At 38.9% G+C, this 18,357-nt stretch overlaps 2 protein-coding genes across 2 annotated transcripts; both read right to left on the bottom strand.

Moving 5' to 3' along the window:
* Positions 1-3,895: 3,895 nt before the first annotated feature.
* On the bottom strand, positions 3,896-4,936 carry LOC133128279 (trace amine-associated receptor 13c-like). The gene has a single exon (XM_061241667.1). It carries the CDS (start codon positions 4,934-4,936, stop codon positions 3,896-3,898), a length of 1,041 nt encoding a protein of 346 aa, XP_061097651.1.
* A 4,591-nt stretch (positions 4,937-9,527) lies between these two features.
* Positions 9,528-10,568, bottom strand: LOC133128278 (trace amine-associated receptor 13c-like). The gene has a single exon (XM_061241666.1). The coding sequence runs from the start codon at positions 10,566-10,568 to the stop codon at positions 9,528-9,530; it is 1,041 nt and encodes a 346-aa protein (XP_061097650.1).
* Between the last annotated feature and the right edge of the window lie 7,789 nt (positions 10,569-18,357).

Below are 18,357 nucleotides of genomic sequence, written 5' to 3'. Positions count from 1 at the left end.
CCACCTGTGTTTCCTCGCCCTCTCCAATTCTCAAAAAAGACTCAATTTCTTCAGCAAATCTTTACTCAGTTTAATCTTGTTGCTCATATTTTGTACCTTGTCATCTATAGTTTGACTTGGCTCCAGCATTGAATGCATTCTTCATAGAAGAAAGGTGCTATATATACCTTTGTTCCAGGAACATCCCCTATGAGACAGCTAAATCTCCTTTAACAAAGGGTCACATGCTATTGATCAACAATGCATATGAAGTAATGCTTATGCAATGAAAATGGGAGGGTTATTTGTAGTGCATGTGGAATTTGCACAGAATCAAATACATAGCTAGAAACATATATTGTTAATTGCCTATTACTCAATAAGTGCTTATCAGTCAGGATTATTGTGCACTTTCAACTGATTTATTTTAATCTATCTCCATTCCCAAAGGAATCCAGTCCTCCAACTGTCATGTGTCTGCCATTTGTGCACTAAAAATAAAAACATGGACGTGCAGATGAGGCGGACCATACTCATTCCTCCTTTGACCATCAGCACCAGGGGTAAGTGATACTAGTCTGTCCACATCCCACATTATTGCACAAAACAAATAAAAAGTTTAACAGTGATCCATTATTAATTCAGGATCCATTATTTGATGAGTAACAGCACTACTGTGTATCAGATTCTCAGTAATTAGTCATTACCCAGGTGGGGGGGTATACATTAGTGGTGGTTGGGGTGAGTTTCATTCTCATCAATGTGAAGTGCTTTGAGTGTCTAGAAAAGCACAAGTCAATATCATGATCTATCTACTGAGTTAGCTGGATAGCTGCACTGAGTAAAACCCAAAACAGCATTCTTCTCATCCAAAGTGACTTACAGCTGATTTGACTAAACAGGGGACAATGCCCCCTGGAGCAATGCAGGGTTAAGGACAATGGTAGTGCTGCCATTGGGCCAGGATTTCTGTAGATTTTATCTTTATATATATATATATATATATATATATATATATATATATATATATATATAAAAATATAAATATATACAATAGCGTGCAGTCATGATTATACACCACCACGTTTGACTAAAAGGTGTCCTAATATATTACTTCTTTAAAATTTTTGGGTGAAAATGTATTGAACAATACTACTGTAGGCGATGAGAACAAAAAAAATAATTCCCACAATTACATTGGGGTAAAATTATGGCTAATAAACAGAAACACTGAAAACATAATTTTTTTTGGAAAAATTTAAAATTTAATTTTTTTAGTTTTGCATAACATGAATGCATGTTTGAAGGCTCATTCCATGATTTTTGATGCTAAACAATTTGTTTAAACTGGTTTGAAGCAACATTATTCAGCAAAATTACTTCTGATGGTCAGTTGTTCCAGTATTTAAGGTAACGCAAACTTTGAGCAGTGTCACATTGTTAAACACGATGGCATGGCACAACGGAAGGAGCTCTCTGAGATTGTTCTTAGCCGCATTGTAGCCTTACATGATGCCGGTTCATCACTTGAAAATAATCATCTGGTGACATAAAAGTTATGACTTGGCCCACTCAAAGTCTAGATCTTAATCCGATTGAGCAAATCTGGGATTTGCTGGATACCAAGATAAATAAATCTTTTGTAACATCAAAACTATCTAGTGTGAGTAGCCACACTAGATAGTGACTTTTTTCTCCAAAAGAGACTATTATTTTTGTTTTCACAATATATTGTTACCTATTTACTTATTTTCATCAACATGAACCAATATTACATTAAATAAATACTTGAATAGTACTTGGTTTCTGATTTATCTTCATTGTGTTAAGTGTATAATCATCACTGCACACTACTGTATATATATATAACAAAATATATGATTAGGCTTTAGGTTTACTATTAGCCTCATTGCATTATTTACAAAAACCAATGTATAATGTGTGTATGCATGTGATTGTCATTTATTTATTTTTATTTCAAATTCTTTTTAAAACAGGTCCGCTGTGACATTTTAAGGGCCATCCTATCATGGAATTCTGGTGCTGCTACTGGTTACGGGTCTTGCTCAAGGACCAAACAGCTGTGCGGAACTTATTGTCGCTAATATTAAACATGATGTACATGTGATAAGAAAGCCCTATAGTACTTGTGTAAATATCATGACGATATTCTGTGATGTGTAGGGGGCTTTTAAGCAGGAAATATGAAACTTGCATATAATATGGGTATAAGGCTAGGGCAGACAGGAAAGCTGGTTGGCTGGGCTAAGAACATTCTGTGTACTTGTACAAAAGCATATTGTCAGAAAACTGAAACCAGCACCAAAATAATGTCTGTACATGGTGAGACAGAACATGATTTACTGTAAATCACTATGTGTGTGTGTGTGCGTTGGAAGATGATAAACCTGGAGGGTCACATAGAACTATTTAGTTGAATAGATGAGTATATTGCAGCACCACTAAAACATGCATGATGCAGTAATTTGTCACTGCTCATTTGTAATTTGTAATAACTGGTTATTTTGCAATTTTTCAGAATAAAAAACCTCATTCCAAAACAAGTGATCAAACCACAGTACCACAAATCTCCTATTAGGGGCAGTGCCTACAAGTACATGATCTCCATCTAAGTTCTTGCATCCATTAGTGGCAGTTCTTCCCTCCTGCAGTGTCATACACTTACAGTTCACTGGATCTCAGATGCTGGTGAAAGAAACATTTCATTTGTTTTCAGCCAAAGCCTCAATTTTGTAGTTGGCAGCTAGTATGGCAGGTAGATAACTACAGGTTTTCATGTTAACATTTTGCGGTGGTTACCATAAAATGAAATGTCTAATGAATCCTATGCAGTCATACAAACACAGCTTGAGCAAGGCCATTAACCCAACATTGCTCCGGGGGGATTGTCCCCTTGTAGCATGTAATGAAATACAGTATATCAGTGAGGAAAGAGTTACAAAGCAATTTTGAAGGCTCTGGGACTCCACTGAACCACAAAGTGGCTGGCATGCCAACATTCCTCAAAAGGCACAGTGAAATCACCTGCAGGCCTCTCTTGCCTCAGCTATATCAATGTTGATGACTCGAGACTAAGAAAGAGACTGGGCAAGGAAGGGATTAATGAGAAGCAAGGTGGAAACCACTGCCAACTAAGGGAGACACCTAACCCCCAACTGCTCCTGACGAGCTGATTGGTGCCTTGCATGGCAGCCAATCGCTGGTGTGAAAGAGAAGCATCATTTGTACAGTTCTTTTGCTAAAGGCGCAATATAAATTCAGACATTTACCATTTACGTGCCATTCCAACTTATAATATTCACACTGGTTAATAGTTGTAGCTTGTGTGCCCTGCTCTAAAATTCAGCTTTTGTATACCATTTAAAAACATATTTTGAGCTGGTCAAACCATGTCAACCTGGGAGTGGGTCTCAACTGCTCAACCAGCAACTAACTGTTTCAAAACTTCAGCATGGTAAAGCTTTATTTTGAGTGGTCTGCTATTGCCATACACCAATCACTGATTGTGTAAGTCAACACTTAATTTGGGTGCTTTTTTCTGGATATCTGGAAGACATTTGATTACTATTTGATAGCCAAGACAATCCCAATAAGTTACATTGGTAAAGTTTTAATATGCAATCTTCCCTTTAAAACAAATAAGCTAATAATGAAAGTGGCAAAAATATTTGTATCTCATAAATTTTCAGGTAATATAGTGTCTTAGACATATATTAATGAAAATCCCATACATAGTACTTGTGTAACGCAGGAGCATTTGGTAATTAATTGAAATCTGGCATTACATGAAGCAATACAAGATAAAGAGACAGGCCTATGATAATATTTCATTTAATATTTCCCTATTTCTGTAGACATATTGATCATTTAGTTTGGAAGACCACCTCACAGGCAATCATCTTTCAGAAAATACATTGATATTTGAAGAATGCGGAGTGAATATTTTTAATGTGATAATGAGCTTCAATGTTTTTTGGAACCAAGGATAAAATAATGCATAGATTATAGGATTTAAAGTAGAATTAAAGTAACCTAACCACATAAATAGATCAAAAAGTATGGGAGGAGTAGCAAAGTTAATGTAGGCGTCAATTATTGAATTTACAAAGGAAGGCATCCAGCACAGAATGAAGACACTCATAACAATGCCCAGAGTCTTTGCTGCTTTTTGCTCAGAACGTTGAGACACTTTGTTCTTGTTTTCCTCATTCACAGATATTTTATTATTAATTTCTTCAATCTTTCTGACATGCACCCTGGCCACCAAAAATATTTTTGCATACAAACCTATCATAGCAAAACAAGGGAGAGAAAATCCAATCAAACTGTCCAGAGCACCCCATAAGGCATTGAACAAATTAATACAAGTACCCAAACAATATATCGATGCAATGTATTCCTCCAGTCCCCTTACATTAGCTTTTGAATAAAAAAGACTATAACAGTATATGCTGGCGATGACCCAACTGAAAACACTCATAAGCCATGCAATCGGGATGGTTATTCTGGTGGAATAATGGAGTGGATTGCACACTGCCTGATAGCGGTCTATGGCAATAAAAATCAAATGAAAAATGGAGACTGATGTAAGGAACATATAAGTACTGAAGTGCAGTAAACAGAAAACATCCCCAAAGTACCAGCAGCCCTCGACAGAATAGGTCATGCTGAAGGGCATCACAACCACTCCAATTAGCAGATCTGCCACTGCCAAAGACATTATCATTATGTTCGTTGGTGTATGGAGCTGTTTAAAGAGCGCAATGGAGATGATGACAACCAAGTTCCCAAGAATTGTTACAATAATTCCTGTCACAAAGAAAATATAAAATATGACCCGAGCTGCCATGATTTGATTGCCTTTAATACAGGATCCATTACTTGATGGATAACAGTACTGCTGTTTCTCAGATTCCTGGTGTACTGAATAATCCATCCACCTGTGTTTCCTCGCCCTCTCCAATTCTCAAAAAAGTCGAAATTTCTTCAGCAAATCTTTATTCAGTTTAATCTCGTTGCTCATATTTTGTACCTTGTCATCTGTAGTTTGACTTGGCTCCAGCATTGAATGCATTCTTCATAGAAGAAAGGTGCTATATATACCTTTGTTCCAGGAACATCCCCTATGAGACAGCTAAATCTCCTTTAACAAAGGGTCACATGCTATTGATCAATAATCCATATGAAGTAATGCTGATGCCATGAAAATGGGAGGGTTATTTGTAGTGAATGTGGAATTTGCACAGAATCAAATACATAGCTAGAAACATATATTGTTAATTGCCTATTAATCAATAAGTGCTTATCAATCAGGATTATTGAGCACTTTCAACTTACTTCTTTTCATGTTTTTCTGCAATTTCAAATGCCTGTATTATAACTGCATATAGCAAAGGGTGCAATACAACTAAAATTTTTATGTTCCTCAGTTCTGTCTGTTAGTTTATCATTGTTTATCATCGTTATTCTTGTCATTTATTATTTTTCATGTTCATGTCTAGTGTTTTGTTACATTATGTAACGTAATGTAATGTAGTGTTTTGTTTATATTCATTAGTCTTTGCACTTGTCTTCCCCTGTGATGTCTGAGTCTGAATGTTTACTAGCCCGAGTCGCTCCACTATTCAGGTGTTTACGGTAGTTCTGGGGTTCAACCTTCCTTCCAATCTTGCATTTCTTACTTCCTGCTTTCTCTCCATTTCATATTTATAGATAGCACTAATATACTAATCCCAACTAACATAGAATTTATACAGTACTAATTATACTAACACACTAATATGTTTGTCAAACTAACAAACTAACATTCACTAGTTTTAGGTATTTGTAATTTTATCACTTAACTAACTTACTAACACATCTCCAGTTTCAATTCTGTTCTGTAATTCCGCCTCCCTATTCTATCACTGATTACTTGCTTAGTTTCAGCGAAGTGTTCACACCTGTCTTTCCATATCTCTACAGCTCCTGATTCTGTGCAATTGTCTACTCCCTAGTTCGGAGTCATTTGTATTACATGTGTGTCTTTGTGAATCCAGTCCGCATTTTTGTTTCCCCCTCGTTATTGTGCTATTACCCTTTCATGTGTCTCACCTGAAGTTTATTTGTTAGACCGTCCTCACTCCCATGCCCCGCCTAGTTGTCTCATTCCTCTGTGTATTTATACCTGTCCTTTTCAGTTACACCTGGCTAGTTTGTCATTTCCTGTTTTCTAAGTGCCCGAGTCGCTCCACTATTCAGGTGTTTACGGTAGTTCCGGGGTTCAACCTTCCTTCGAATCTTGCATCTGTCCCCCCGGCGTGACACAAACCCAAAGACTTGGTCTAGACAGAGGGAAGAATCTGACGGGGTCTCCATTCCCAAAGGAATCCAGTCCTCCAACTGTCATGTGTCTGCCATTTGTGCGCTAAAAAGAAAAACATGAACATGCAGATGAGGCGGACCATACTCATTCCCCAAAGATGATGACGGACTGCTGTGTGTTCAGCACCTTTGACCATCAGCACCATGGGTAAATGATGCTAGTCTGTCGACATCTCATATTATTGCATAAAACAAATTAAAAGTCTAACAGTGATCAAGAAGTGACAAACCTGTGCCGATTAACCAAGATGCAGGACTTAAATAGAAAGGCACGCAGCTGACCCTCATCGGCAATCAGACCACATGTGGCAGACAAGTAGAATCAGCAGTCGGCACGAGGATATTGATTACCTAATAGCCAAAGTGAACTAATCACCAAATTGGGAAAAATACGACCAGCATGCCCTCTAGCAGTGCAAAAATGTAGTGCCCGGAAATTATTCAGTATAGAGCCGAGAAACGCAACACAAAACATTAACTTGCAATAAGTTACTTAAGTTAACAATTTATAGCACTGTACCAGTAACACCATTAAACTCACAGTAGCTATCTAACTTGGCTATCTATCTGAACTCATGATGCATCATGATGCCGAATCATCAGCATGCTTGTTGGTGTATGGAGCTGTTTAAAGTGTGCAATGGAGATGATGACAACAAATTTCAAAAGAATTGTGAAAATAAGATGACTTCAGCTGCCATGGTTTTATTGCTTTCAATACAGGATCCATTATTTGATAAGTAACAGCACTGCTGTGTATCAGATTCTCAGTAATTAGTCATTACCCTGGTGGGGGGTACACATTAGTGGTGGTTGGGGTGAGTTTCATTCTCATCACTGTAAAGTGCTTTGAGTGTCTAGAAAAGCACAAGTCAATATCATGATCTATCTACTGAGTTAGCTGGATAGCAGCACTGAGTAAAATCCAAAACAGCATTCTTCTCATCCAAAGTGACTTACAGCTGATTTGACTATGCCCCCTGGAGCAATGCATGGTTAAGGGCAATGCCATTGGGCCAGGGTTTCTGTAGATTTCTATCTTTGTTAAAAAATACACTGCATTTGAAAACCAAGCCCTGCAGCCTCCTTTCGTGAAAATCAGCAACAGGTAGGCAGTCTTTTAATTGAGTAATGTACCACATTTCTGTAAACATTTAGGCTAAATGAATGGATTTACATAGGCTGATTATAAACAATAACATATATATATATATATATATATATATATATATATATATATATATATATATATATATATGTAAAAATATTAATTTGGCTTTAGGTTTACTGTTGGCCTCAATGCGTTATTTACAAAAGCCAATGTATAACGTGTGTATGCATATAATTGTCATTTATTTATTTTTATTCATATATTTTATTTAAACAGGCCCGCTGTGACATTTTAAGGGCCAACCTATCATGGAATTCTGGGTTAAGGGTCTTGCTCAAGAGTCAAACAGCAGTGCGGAACTTATTGTGGCTAATATTAAACATGATGTACATGTGATAAAAGAGCCCTATAGTATTTGTGTAAATATCATGACAATATTCTGTGATGTGTAGAAGGCTTTTAAGCAGGAAATATGAAACTTGCATATAATATGGGTATAAGGCTAGGGCAGACAGGAAAGCTGGTTGGCTGGGCTAAGAACATTCTGTGTACTTGGACAAAAGCATATCGTCAGAAAACTGAAACCAGCACCAAACTAATGTCTGTACATGATGAGACAGAACATGATTTACTGTAAATCGCTATGTGTGTGTGCGTTGGAAGATGATAAACCTGGAGGGTCACATAGAACTATTTAGTTGAATAGATGAGTATATTGCTGCACCACTAAAACATGCATTTGCCACTGCTCATTTGTCATTTGTAATACCTGATTATTTTGTAATTTTTCAGAATAAAAAACTTCATTCCAAAACAAATGATCAAACCACAGTACCACAAATCTCCTTTTAGGGGCAGTGCCTACAAGTACAAGATCTCCATCAAAGTTCTTGCATCCAGTTGTGGCAGTTCTTCCCTCCTGCAGTGTCACACACTTATAGTTCACTGGATCTGGTGAAAGAAACATTTAATTTGTTTTCAGCCAAAGCCTCCATTTGGTAGTTGGCAGCTAGTATGATGGCAGGTAGATAACTACAGGTTTTCATGTTAACATGTTTGTGTTTGCAATGGTTACAATGCAATGAAATGTCTAATGAATTCTATGCAGTCATACAAACACATCTTCACCTGCATGGGCCTTCCTGAGTCTGTGTATAATCCCTGTGTATAATTTAATTATTAACTGTGGAGATTGAGGCAGTGAATTCTGTCATTGCCTGAACATATAGTTTCAGAAAGTATTATTGTACCAAGGTATTGTGAGTTTCAATGCCATAAAATAAAGAACATGAAGACCTTGCCAAGAAAAACATAATCTGACATGCTCATTGATAGAATATGCAGACACAAAAACAGCAACACAATATGGAATTACAGTTCATACAGAAAATATAAGCACCAGTCTAGAAATGTATGCATAATTCATTTTATTCAGTGTGTTCATCAGAAGGCAACACAAAACAACATTCATTGATTGAACCCAACCTTACTAAAATACAGCAAACTACAAAAACAAACCTTTTGTGACATATTGTCTGGTAAATATTTGGTAAATTGATAACTTTCCAGGTGTACAAAGGTATACATTGGTTTGTGTAGTTACTTGAATCCGCAGAGGTGAATAATTCATATTAGTTGTCATTAATCAACTGTAAAAACAAACAGTTTCTGAAAGGTAACATCATTATATACTGTAAACCAACATCTTGGGAATATGAATGACATGATGTATACTATGATCTTTCATAACTCCCACCTGCAATCACCCCATTAAAATAAAGAAACTAATTAGAGGGTCCTAACTTACTTGGAGGATATTATGATGTACATATGTTCCAGGTTGGTAAAGAAATTGCGTCTGGTACATTTAAATCCTGTATATTGGACTTGTGTAAACTAGAACCAATTAGTAATTCAAAGCTGGCCTTAAGAATGAGTCACTCTCATTAAAAAACACAACATAAAGGGAAGCTGATGAAAAGATAGCATTTTGTTTGTGCTTAATTTTGTAGACATACAGTAAACGTTATTTGGAAGAATACCTCACAGACGATCATCTTTCAGAAAATACATTGATATGTGAGGAACGCGGAGAGAATATTTTAAATGTGATAATAAGCTTCAATGTATTTTGGAACCAAGGATAAAATAATGCATAGATGATCGGATTTAAAGTAGAATTAAAGTAACCTAACCACATAAATACATCAAAAACAATGGCAGGAGTGGCAAAGTTAGTGTAAGGGTCAATTATTGAATTTACAAAGAAAGGCATCCAGCACAGAATGAAGACACTCATAACAATGCCCAGAGTCTTTGCTGCTTTTTGCTCAGAACGTTGAGACACTTTGTTCTTGTTTTCCTCATTCACAGATATTTTATGATTCATTTCTTCAATCTTTCTTACATGCTCCCGGGCCACCAAAAATATTTTTGCATATAAACCCATCATAGCAAAACAAGGGAGAGAAAATGCTATTAAAGTGTCCAGAGCACCCCATAAGGCATTGAACAAAATAACACAACTCCCCAAACAATATATAGATGCAACGTATTCCTCCAGTCCCCTTACATTAGCTTTTGAATAAAGAAGACTATAGCAGTATATGCTGGCGATGACCCAACTGAAAACACTCATAAGCCATGCAATTGGGATGGTTATTCTTGTGGAATAATGGAGTGGATTGCACACTGCCTGATAGCGGTCTATGGCAATGAAAATAAGATGAAAAATTGATACACAGGTGAGGAACATGTCAAAACTAAAGTGCAGTAAACAGAAAACATCCCCAAAGTACCAGCAGCCCTCAACAGATCTAATCATGCTGATGGGCATCACAACCACTCCAAGTAGCAGATCTGCCACTGCCAAAGACATTACCAGTATGTTCGTTGGTGTATGGAGCTGTTTAAACAGCGCAATGGAGATGATGACAACCAAGTTCCCAAGAATTGTTAAAATCATTCCTGTCACAAAGAAAATATACAAGATGACCTGAGCCGCCATGGTTTGACTGCCTTTAATACAGGATCCATTACTTGATGGATAACAGTACTGCTGTGTTTCAGATTCCTGGTGTACTGATTCTTCCATCCACCTGTGTTTCCTCACTGTCTCCAATTCTAAAGTCTAAATTCCCTCAGTAAATCTTTACTCAGTTTAATCTTGTTGCTCATATTTCGTATCTTGTCATCTGTAGTTTGCCTTGGCTCCAGCATTGAATGCATTCTTCATAGAAGAAAAGTGCTATATATACCTTTGTTCCAGGAACATCCCCTATGAGTCAGCTAAATCTCCTTTTAACAAAAGGGTCACGTGATATTGATCAATAATGCATATGAAGTTATGCTGATGCAATTAAACTGGGAGGGTTATTTTTAGTGCATGTTGAACTTACATAGAATCTAATGCATAGGTAGAAACTTATATTGTTCATTGCTTATTACTCATTAACTTTCCGACAACATTGCGGCGGTGACCCGGTCATGCAGGTTCTTCCTATACAACATACGGAGAATCCGCCCCTTTCTCACCCCCTACTCGACCCAGCTCCTGGTCCAAGCGATGGTTCTGTCCCGCCTGGACTACTGCAATTCCCTCTTGGCTGGCCTCCCAGCATCCGCCATCAGACCCCTCCAACTTATCCAGAATGCAGCAGCTCGTCTGGTCTTCAACCTTCCCAAAGACTCACACGTCACCCCCCTGCTTACTTCCCCTCCACTGGCTGCCTGTCATGGCTCGCATCAAATTCAAAACATTGGTGCTAGCCTTCCAAGCAGTTAAGGGGTCTTCCCCAGCTTACCTACAAAAAATCATCAGACCCTACACCCCTGCCAGACCTCTTTGTTCAGCCTCCACAGGCCGCTTGGCACCTTCCCCTCTCCGAACCTCCACCTCACGCTCACGACTACTGTCTGTTCTGGCTCCACGGTGGTGGAATGAACTCCCCGTTGATGTCAGAACTGTAGAATCTCTCCCCACCTTCAAACGCAAACTGAAGACGCACCTCTTCAAGCAGCACCTCTCCCCATCCCTCCCTACCTCCCTGTGAACCTTAGTTGTTGTCTTTGTGATTTACATAGTGTTTCGTAATTTTTGTTGGCTAGGTAAGCAGTATTTGGATAGTTAAGTTTGGTCACTTTTGCTTTGTTGTTTGTTTGTTTATTTGTTGATTTAAAAAAAAATAAAAAAATAAAAAAATAAGCCCTGGTCCTTATCTTTGTTGTACGGGTAGCAATTGAAATTGTACTTCCCTCTTGGGTCTTTCAGCGCACTTACCCCTGGTTATGGGTATGCACTTTGTTTTACGTCGCTCTGGATAAGAGCGTCTGCCAAATGCCAATAATGTAATGTAATGTAATGTAAGTGCTTGTCAGTCAGGGTTATTGAGTACTTTCAACTTATTTATTTTTATGTTCTTCTGCAAATTTGAATGCCTGCATTGAAACTGCTGGCGCAGCCTATCACTGGAAGGTCCTCTGTCATTTCAGGTCTACACAAGCTTCTGCATCCCTGGACTTCTCAACACCAACCATAAGTGGCTACTTTTAACTCTGAAACCCTGAAGTACAGTCGTGTGTAGAATACACTACACAAGAAACAATGATGGGGTACAGCTATTGGATATTTTGTTTTAGGGACATGTAAGACTCTCGTTTTTGTTTGTTTTAGTGACATCTGTGTTGGGAGGTGGTAATTACAGCAGAATTGCACACTGCAAATCCCATGTATCCTCCAAAATATCAAGTGTCGCCTATGTTATGACACAAGTAAATATGCACAAAGCAAGAAAAAGATAAGAACACCTGTATTAGCCCAACTTATAATGACCTGATAGGTAGTTAGTGAATGTCGTTTAAAGTTTTGACTTGCTAGCAGGGCTGTACAGGGCTACTAACTTTTGACTGCTACAGTGCATGTATTCAGATATTGCAAGACAAATGAGTGACCGACAAGCAATATCATCAGAAGCAATCCCAAAACATTAACATTGCAATAAAATTAGCTAAGTTACCAATTTATAGCACCATACCCGTAACATGATAAAACTCACAGTAGATATCTAACTTGGCTATCTATCTGAACTCATGATGCCTCATGATGCCGAATCATCACCCTGCTTATTTCCTGTATGGAACTGTTTAAAGTGTGCAATGGAGATGATGACAACCAAGTTCCCAAGAATTGTGAAAATATGATGAATTGAGCTGCCATGGCATTTAATACAGGATCCAATATTTGATGAGTAACAGTACTGCTGTCAGATTCTCAGTAATTAATCTTGTTGCACATATTTTGTACATAGTCATCATACAGGGCAGCATGTAGCCTAGTAACTAAGGTACATGACTGACATCGTCAAAGGGGAGATTTTCCCCTGCTTAATTCTAATCAGCTGTAAGTCGCTATGGATAAAAGTGTGAGCAAAATAGCAAATTATTATTACTGTATTATGAGGCTACACAATTAATAACCGCTACTAAAATATAATGCTAATGTTAAATTGTTTCTGCATCTGCCCAAATATGTGTATCTTTTAAACTCCCCAATCAATTGATACCATATCTGATCTTAATACTTTGGATTTCTCTTCATTTCCACCTCAGCTGGTGTGTGGTGAGCTTTCTGGCACAAAATGGCAGCCATGCATTATCCAGATGGGTGATACACATTGGTGGTGCTCGGGGTGATTTTCCCCCTCATTACTATAAAGTGTTTTGAGTGTCTAGAAAAGCACAAGTAAATGTAATTATCTATCTACACAGTTAGCTGGATAGGTGCACTGAGTAAAACCCAGAACAGCTTTCTTCTCCTCCAAAGTGACTTTTGATTTGATTTGAATAAACAGGGGACAATGCCCCCTGGAGCAATGCAGGGTTAAGGGCCTTGCTCAAGGGCCCAACCGCGGTACAGAACTGTGATGATTCTGAGCTTATTTTCTGATGCATTTCCATTTCTGCTAGAGGCCGTCCTTGTTGCATTTCTGCCAATTTGGTAATTCATTTAACTTTGGTAATGCATGGTGATTAGGTAATCAGTTCCCTTTTGCTGACGACTGATTCCAATTGTCTTCCACTTGTGGTCTGATTACTAATTAAGGTCAGCTGCGTGTCTTTCTATTTAAGTCCTGTTTCTCACTGAATCGGTGCTTCTTTGTTAAATTTTCCATTTCACATTGTTTTATTTAGCATTTATGCATTATGTGAGGTATGTGACTGACGATTCTCATTTAACTGCTGTGACGGAGTTTATGGGGAGCTGAACACACAGCAACTCTCCGTCACCTTAGGGGAGTGAGGACAGTCTGGCACACTTTCACCAGCATTTTCATTTTGTTTTATGCACAAATGTCAAACACATGACAATTGGAAGACAGGATTCCCCTGGGAATTGAGACCCCATTAGCAGCTTCCTTCAATCTTAGTCAAGTGTTGGGATTTTGTGTTTATTGCACCCTGTTTCAAATGCTTGGCTCATTGGCTGTTTGTCCACTTAATTTATTTCTGCCTTGTCAGAAAGCTACCTTTAGGAGGAGTTAGGAGTACTGAGGCCCTCTGTCAGTGGCTAAGACTGGCTCAGACTATTTCCAGCTTTGATCAAGTGTAAGGGATAAGTCAATGTTTCGCTATCTGTATGTGAAAGTTATTCTTGGTGCTGCTGTGTGTCCGGTTCCCGTGGCGTGCTGTTTCTAAGTTTGACAGCCGCATTGCGGTAACTTTAGTATTGCGAGGTGTTTCTTTTGGTCACTTTTCATACTCATTATTTTCGTTGTTGTCATCATTGTGTCTGTATGTCTGTTGTGTGTATTTGTGTATAGCACTAAGGCTCAAGATGCTGTTGTCGGAGAAGACATCCTTTTAGAGTCTTGCACACCTCTGATGGTCTGGGGATCTGTGGTGGCAGATCTCCGTGGCAGATTGTGTATTTAGGTTTCTTCCACATAGGTTTCATGCACAAGATACTTATCCTCTTCATTGCCTTCTTAGTGCAGGTTTGTTTGTTGTAAGTTGTCACTCCTCCCAGTGGAAGTTTAGTGAATCTCCAATAGCCTGGAGTTCTTTCTGGGAGATCTTTGTGACTGTCTGTATATTTATCTAATTTCTTCTTGCGAGTCCCAGACTGGCGGCGGAGCCGAGAAGCGTATTGTAGTTCTGTCAGTGTTACTGTGTGTTTGCTACAAAGTGTGGGGTTTCACAGAGACTAAATGCATGGTCGTGGGAGACCACCCCTCTTATTTAAGGGCCTTCCAGGACTGGCTGACCGCCCAAGGGTCTTTGTTGAATAACTCTTGGTGCAGTAGGTGCATTTAGTTGCCACATCTGTAAGTCTCCTGCATAGTCAGATGAGCCGAGGTGAGCTTCTGGTGAATATCCGTGGTTGCTGACTTATCCGTGGTTGCTGACTTTGTCTGAGAACCCCATCGCTGTTTGTGTACACTTCTTACCTCTGTATTTAGTATTCCTGTTTCGTCAGTTAAATTAAAAGGTTAATGTGTTTCATGTACTCCCGACTCTTTTTGTTTCGTCAGGGATTGTTGATGTTTTTTGTGTATTCTAGTGTTAGTAATTCTGCATTGAGAGTGGAGCTAAGGCATTGACTGTCTTCGTTTTCTTCTTACTCCATGTTTGTAAATATTTTATGCATTTCACTAGTTCTAAATGCACGGTCGTTGGATTTGTCGCCCTCTTAGTGTAGAGCTTGCAAACTCCTGATAGTTGAGGGTTCTGTGTCTGAGAACCCTGTTGCTGTCTGTGTACACTTCTCATGTACAGTGCATCCAGAAAGTATTCACAGCGCTTCACTTTTCCCACATTTTGTTATGTTACAGCCTTATTCCAAAATGGAATAAATTAATTTTTTTCCTCAAAATTCTACATACAACACACTACAATGACAACATGAAAGAAGTTTTTTAGAAATTTTTGCAAATTTATTAAAAATCACATGTACATAAGTATTCACAGCCTTTGCCATGAAGCTCAAAATTGAGCTCAGGTGCATCCTGTTTCCACTGATCAACCTTGAGTCCACCTGTGGTAAATTCAGTTGATTGGACATGATTTGGAAAGGCACACACCTGTCTATATAAGGTCCCACAGTTGACAGTGCATGTTGGAGCACAAACCAAGCATGAAGTCAAAGGAATTGTCTGTAGACTGCCGAGACAGGATTGTCTTGAGGCACAAATCTGGGGAAGGGTACAGAAAGATTTCTGCTGCTTTGAAGGTCCCAATGAGCACAGTGGCCTCCATCATCCGTAAATGGAAGAAGTTCGGAACCACCAGGACTCTTCCTAGAGCTGGCCACCCGTCTAAACTGAGCAATTAGGGGAGAAGGGCCTTAGTCAGGGAGGTGACCAAGAACCCAATGGTCACTCTGTCAGAGCTCCAGCGTTCCTCTGTGGAGAGAGGAGAACCTTCCAGAAGGACAACCATCTCTGCAGCAATCCACCAATCAAGCCGGTATGGTAGACTGGCCAGACGGAAGCCACTCCTTAGTAAAAGGCACATGGCAGCCCGCCTGGAGTTTGCCAAAAGGCACCTGAAGAACAAAATTCTTTGGTCTGATGAGACAAAGATTGAACTCTTTGGCGTGAATGCCAGGTGTCATGTTTGGAGGAAACCAGGCACCGCTCATCACCTGGCCAATACCATCCCTACAGTGAAGCATGTTGGTGGCAGCATCATGCTGTGGGGATGTTTTTCAGTGGCAGGAACTGGGAGACTAGTCAGGATTGAGGGAAAGATGAATGCAGCAATGTATAGAGACATCCTGGATGAAAACCATCCAACCTGTCGGAGCTTGAGAAGTGCTGCAAAGAGGAATGGGCGAAACTGCCCAAAGATAGGTGTGCCAAGCTTGTGGCATCATATTCAAAAAGACTTGAGGCTGTAATTGCTGTCAAAGGTGCATCCTTGAGCAAAGGCTGTGAATACGTATGTACATGTGATTTCTTAGTTTTTTATTTTGAATAAATTTGCAAAAATTTCAAACTTCTTTCATGTTGTCATTATGGGGTTTTGTGTGTAGAATTTTGAGGAAAAAATGTAATTTATTCCATTTTGGAATAAGGCTGTAACATAACAACATGTGGGAAAAGTGAAGCGCTGTGAATACTTTCCGGATGCACTGTATGTATAAGTAATCCTGTTTTGTCAGCTGAATTGGATTGTTGATGTTTTTACAGTATGCTAGTTTTAGGGCTAGTATTCCTGCTTCATCAGGGGTTTTGGACACGGGATTATCTTTGTCTTTTGTTATCACTTTGCTGTTCCCAGTTCTAGGTAGGCTAGAGCGAAGTTGGGAGCTGGCGCTGTACTCGTACCTAGTTATTATTTGTCTCATCTTTGACTACCACCGTAATCAGTAGGGCGTGAGTTTCTCTGTGTTTCTCTGCCATTTGTTATTTCCTCACTTGAGTCAGATTAGACTTCTCAACCATTTTGAAAGGTTGTTTTATTGGTTGGCTAATTACCGGGGAGTTATTTATTCCCTTTCTTGTTTACCCCTTCCTCCCCTTGGGTGCATCCCTTGTTTCTAGGGATGTCCTCAGAAAATATCTGTGGTTTTCTCACATCTTGTGGGTAACTACTAAATCCCAGCTCGGTCATGTTTGCTCCTCCGACCCCACTCCCTTACAGGATCTTACTGTGGCTAATATTAGAGGGGCGACATGGCTCAGGCAGTAAGAGCAGTTGTCTGGCAGTCGGAGGGTTGCCGGTTCGATCCCCCGCCCGGGCTGTGTCAAAGTGTCCCAGAACAAGACACCTAACCCCCAAATGCTCCTGACGAGCTGGTTGGTGCCTTGCATGGCAGCCAATCACCGTTTGTGTGTGTGTGTGTGTGTGTGTGTGTGTGTGTGTGTGTGTGTGTGTGTGTGTGTGTGTGTGTGTGTGTGTGTGTGTGTGTGTGTGTGTGTGTGTGTGTGTGTGTGTAGCATCAATTGTACAGCGCTTTGGAAAAAGGTGCTATATAAATGCCAGCCATTTACATGGCATTTACTGTGTTCACCTGCATGGGCCTTCCAAAATCAGAGTGGAAATCCCTGTGTATAATTTAATTATTAACTGTGAAGATTGAGGCAGTGAATTCTGTCAATGCCTTAACATATAGCTTCAGAAAGTATTATTGTACCAAGGTATTGTGAGTTTCAATGCCATAAAATAAAGAACATGAAGACCTTGTCAAGAAAAACATAATCTGACATGCTTAATGATAGAATATGCAGACACAAGAAAAGCAACACAATATGGAATTACAGTTTGTACAGAAAATATAAGCACCAGTCTAGAAATGTATGCATAATTCATTTTATTAAGTATGTTCATCAGAAGGCAACACAAAACAACATTCATTGATTGAACCCAATTTTACAAAAATACAGCAAACTACAAAAACAAACCTTTTGTGACATATTGTCCGGTAACTATTTGATAAATTAATAACTTTCCACATGTACAAAGGTATACATTGGTTTGTGTAGTTACTTGAATTGGCAGAAGTGAAGAATTCATATTAGTTGTCATTAATCAACTGTAAAAACGAGTTTCTGAAAGGTAACATCATTATATACTGTAAACCAAGATCTTGAGAATATAAATGACAGGATGTATACTATGATCTTACATAATGCATACCTGCAATCACCCCATTAAAACTAAGAAACTAATTAGAGGGTCCTAACTAACTTGGAGGATATTATGATTTACATTTATTTCAGATTGCAAAAGAAATAGCATCTCATACATTTGAATCCCATACATTGGACTTGTGTAAACTAGACCCAATTAGTAATTCAAAGCTGGCTTTAGAATTCCACTTGTGCTTAATTTTGTAGACATACTGTAAACGTTGTTTGGAAGACCACCTCACAGACAGACAA

Source organism: Conger conger, chromosome 5 (genome assembly GCF_963514075.1).
Source record: "Conger conger chromosome 5, fConCon1.1, whole genome shotgun sequence".
In the NCBI taxonomy this organism is placed as follows: Eukaryota; Metazoa; Chordata; class Actinopteri; order Anguilliformes; family Congridae; genus Conger; species Conger conger.
This window is presented reverse-complemented; position numbering and strand designations above follow the sequence as displayed.

What these genes read in the sequence shown, in the direction of transcription:
- LOC133128279 (XM_061241667.1), bottom strand. Translation starts at nt 4,936, where the DNA reads ATGGATTATTCAGTACACCAGGAATCTGAGAAACAGCAGTACTGTTAT.
- LOC133128278 (XM_061241666.1), bottom strand. Translation starts at nt 10,568, where the DNA reads ATGGAAGAATCAGTACACCAGGAATCTGAAACACAGCAGTACTGTTAT.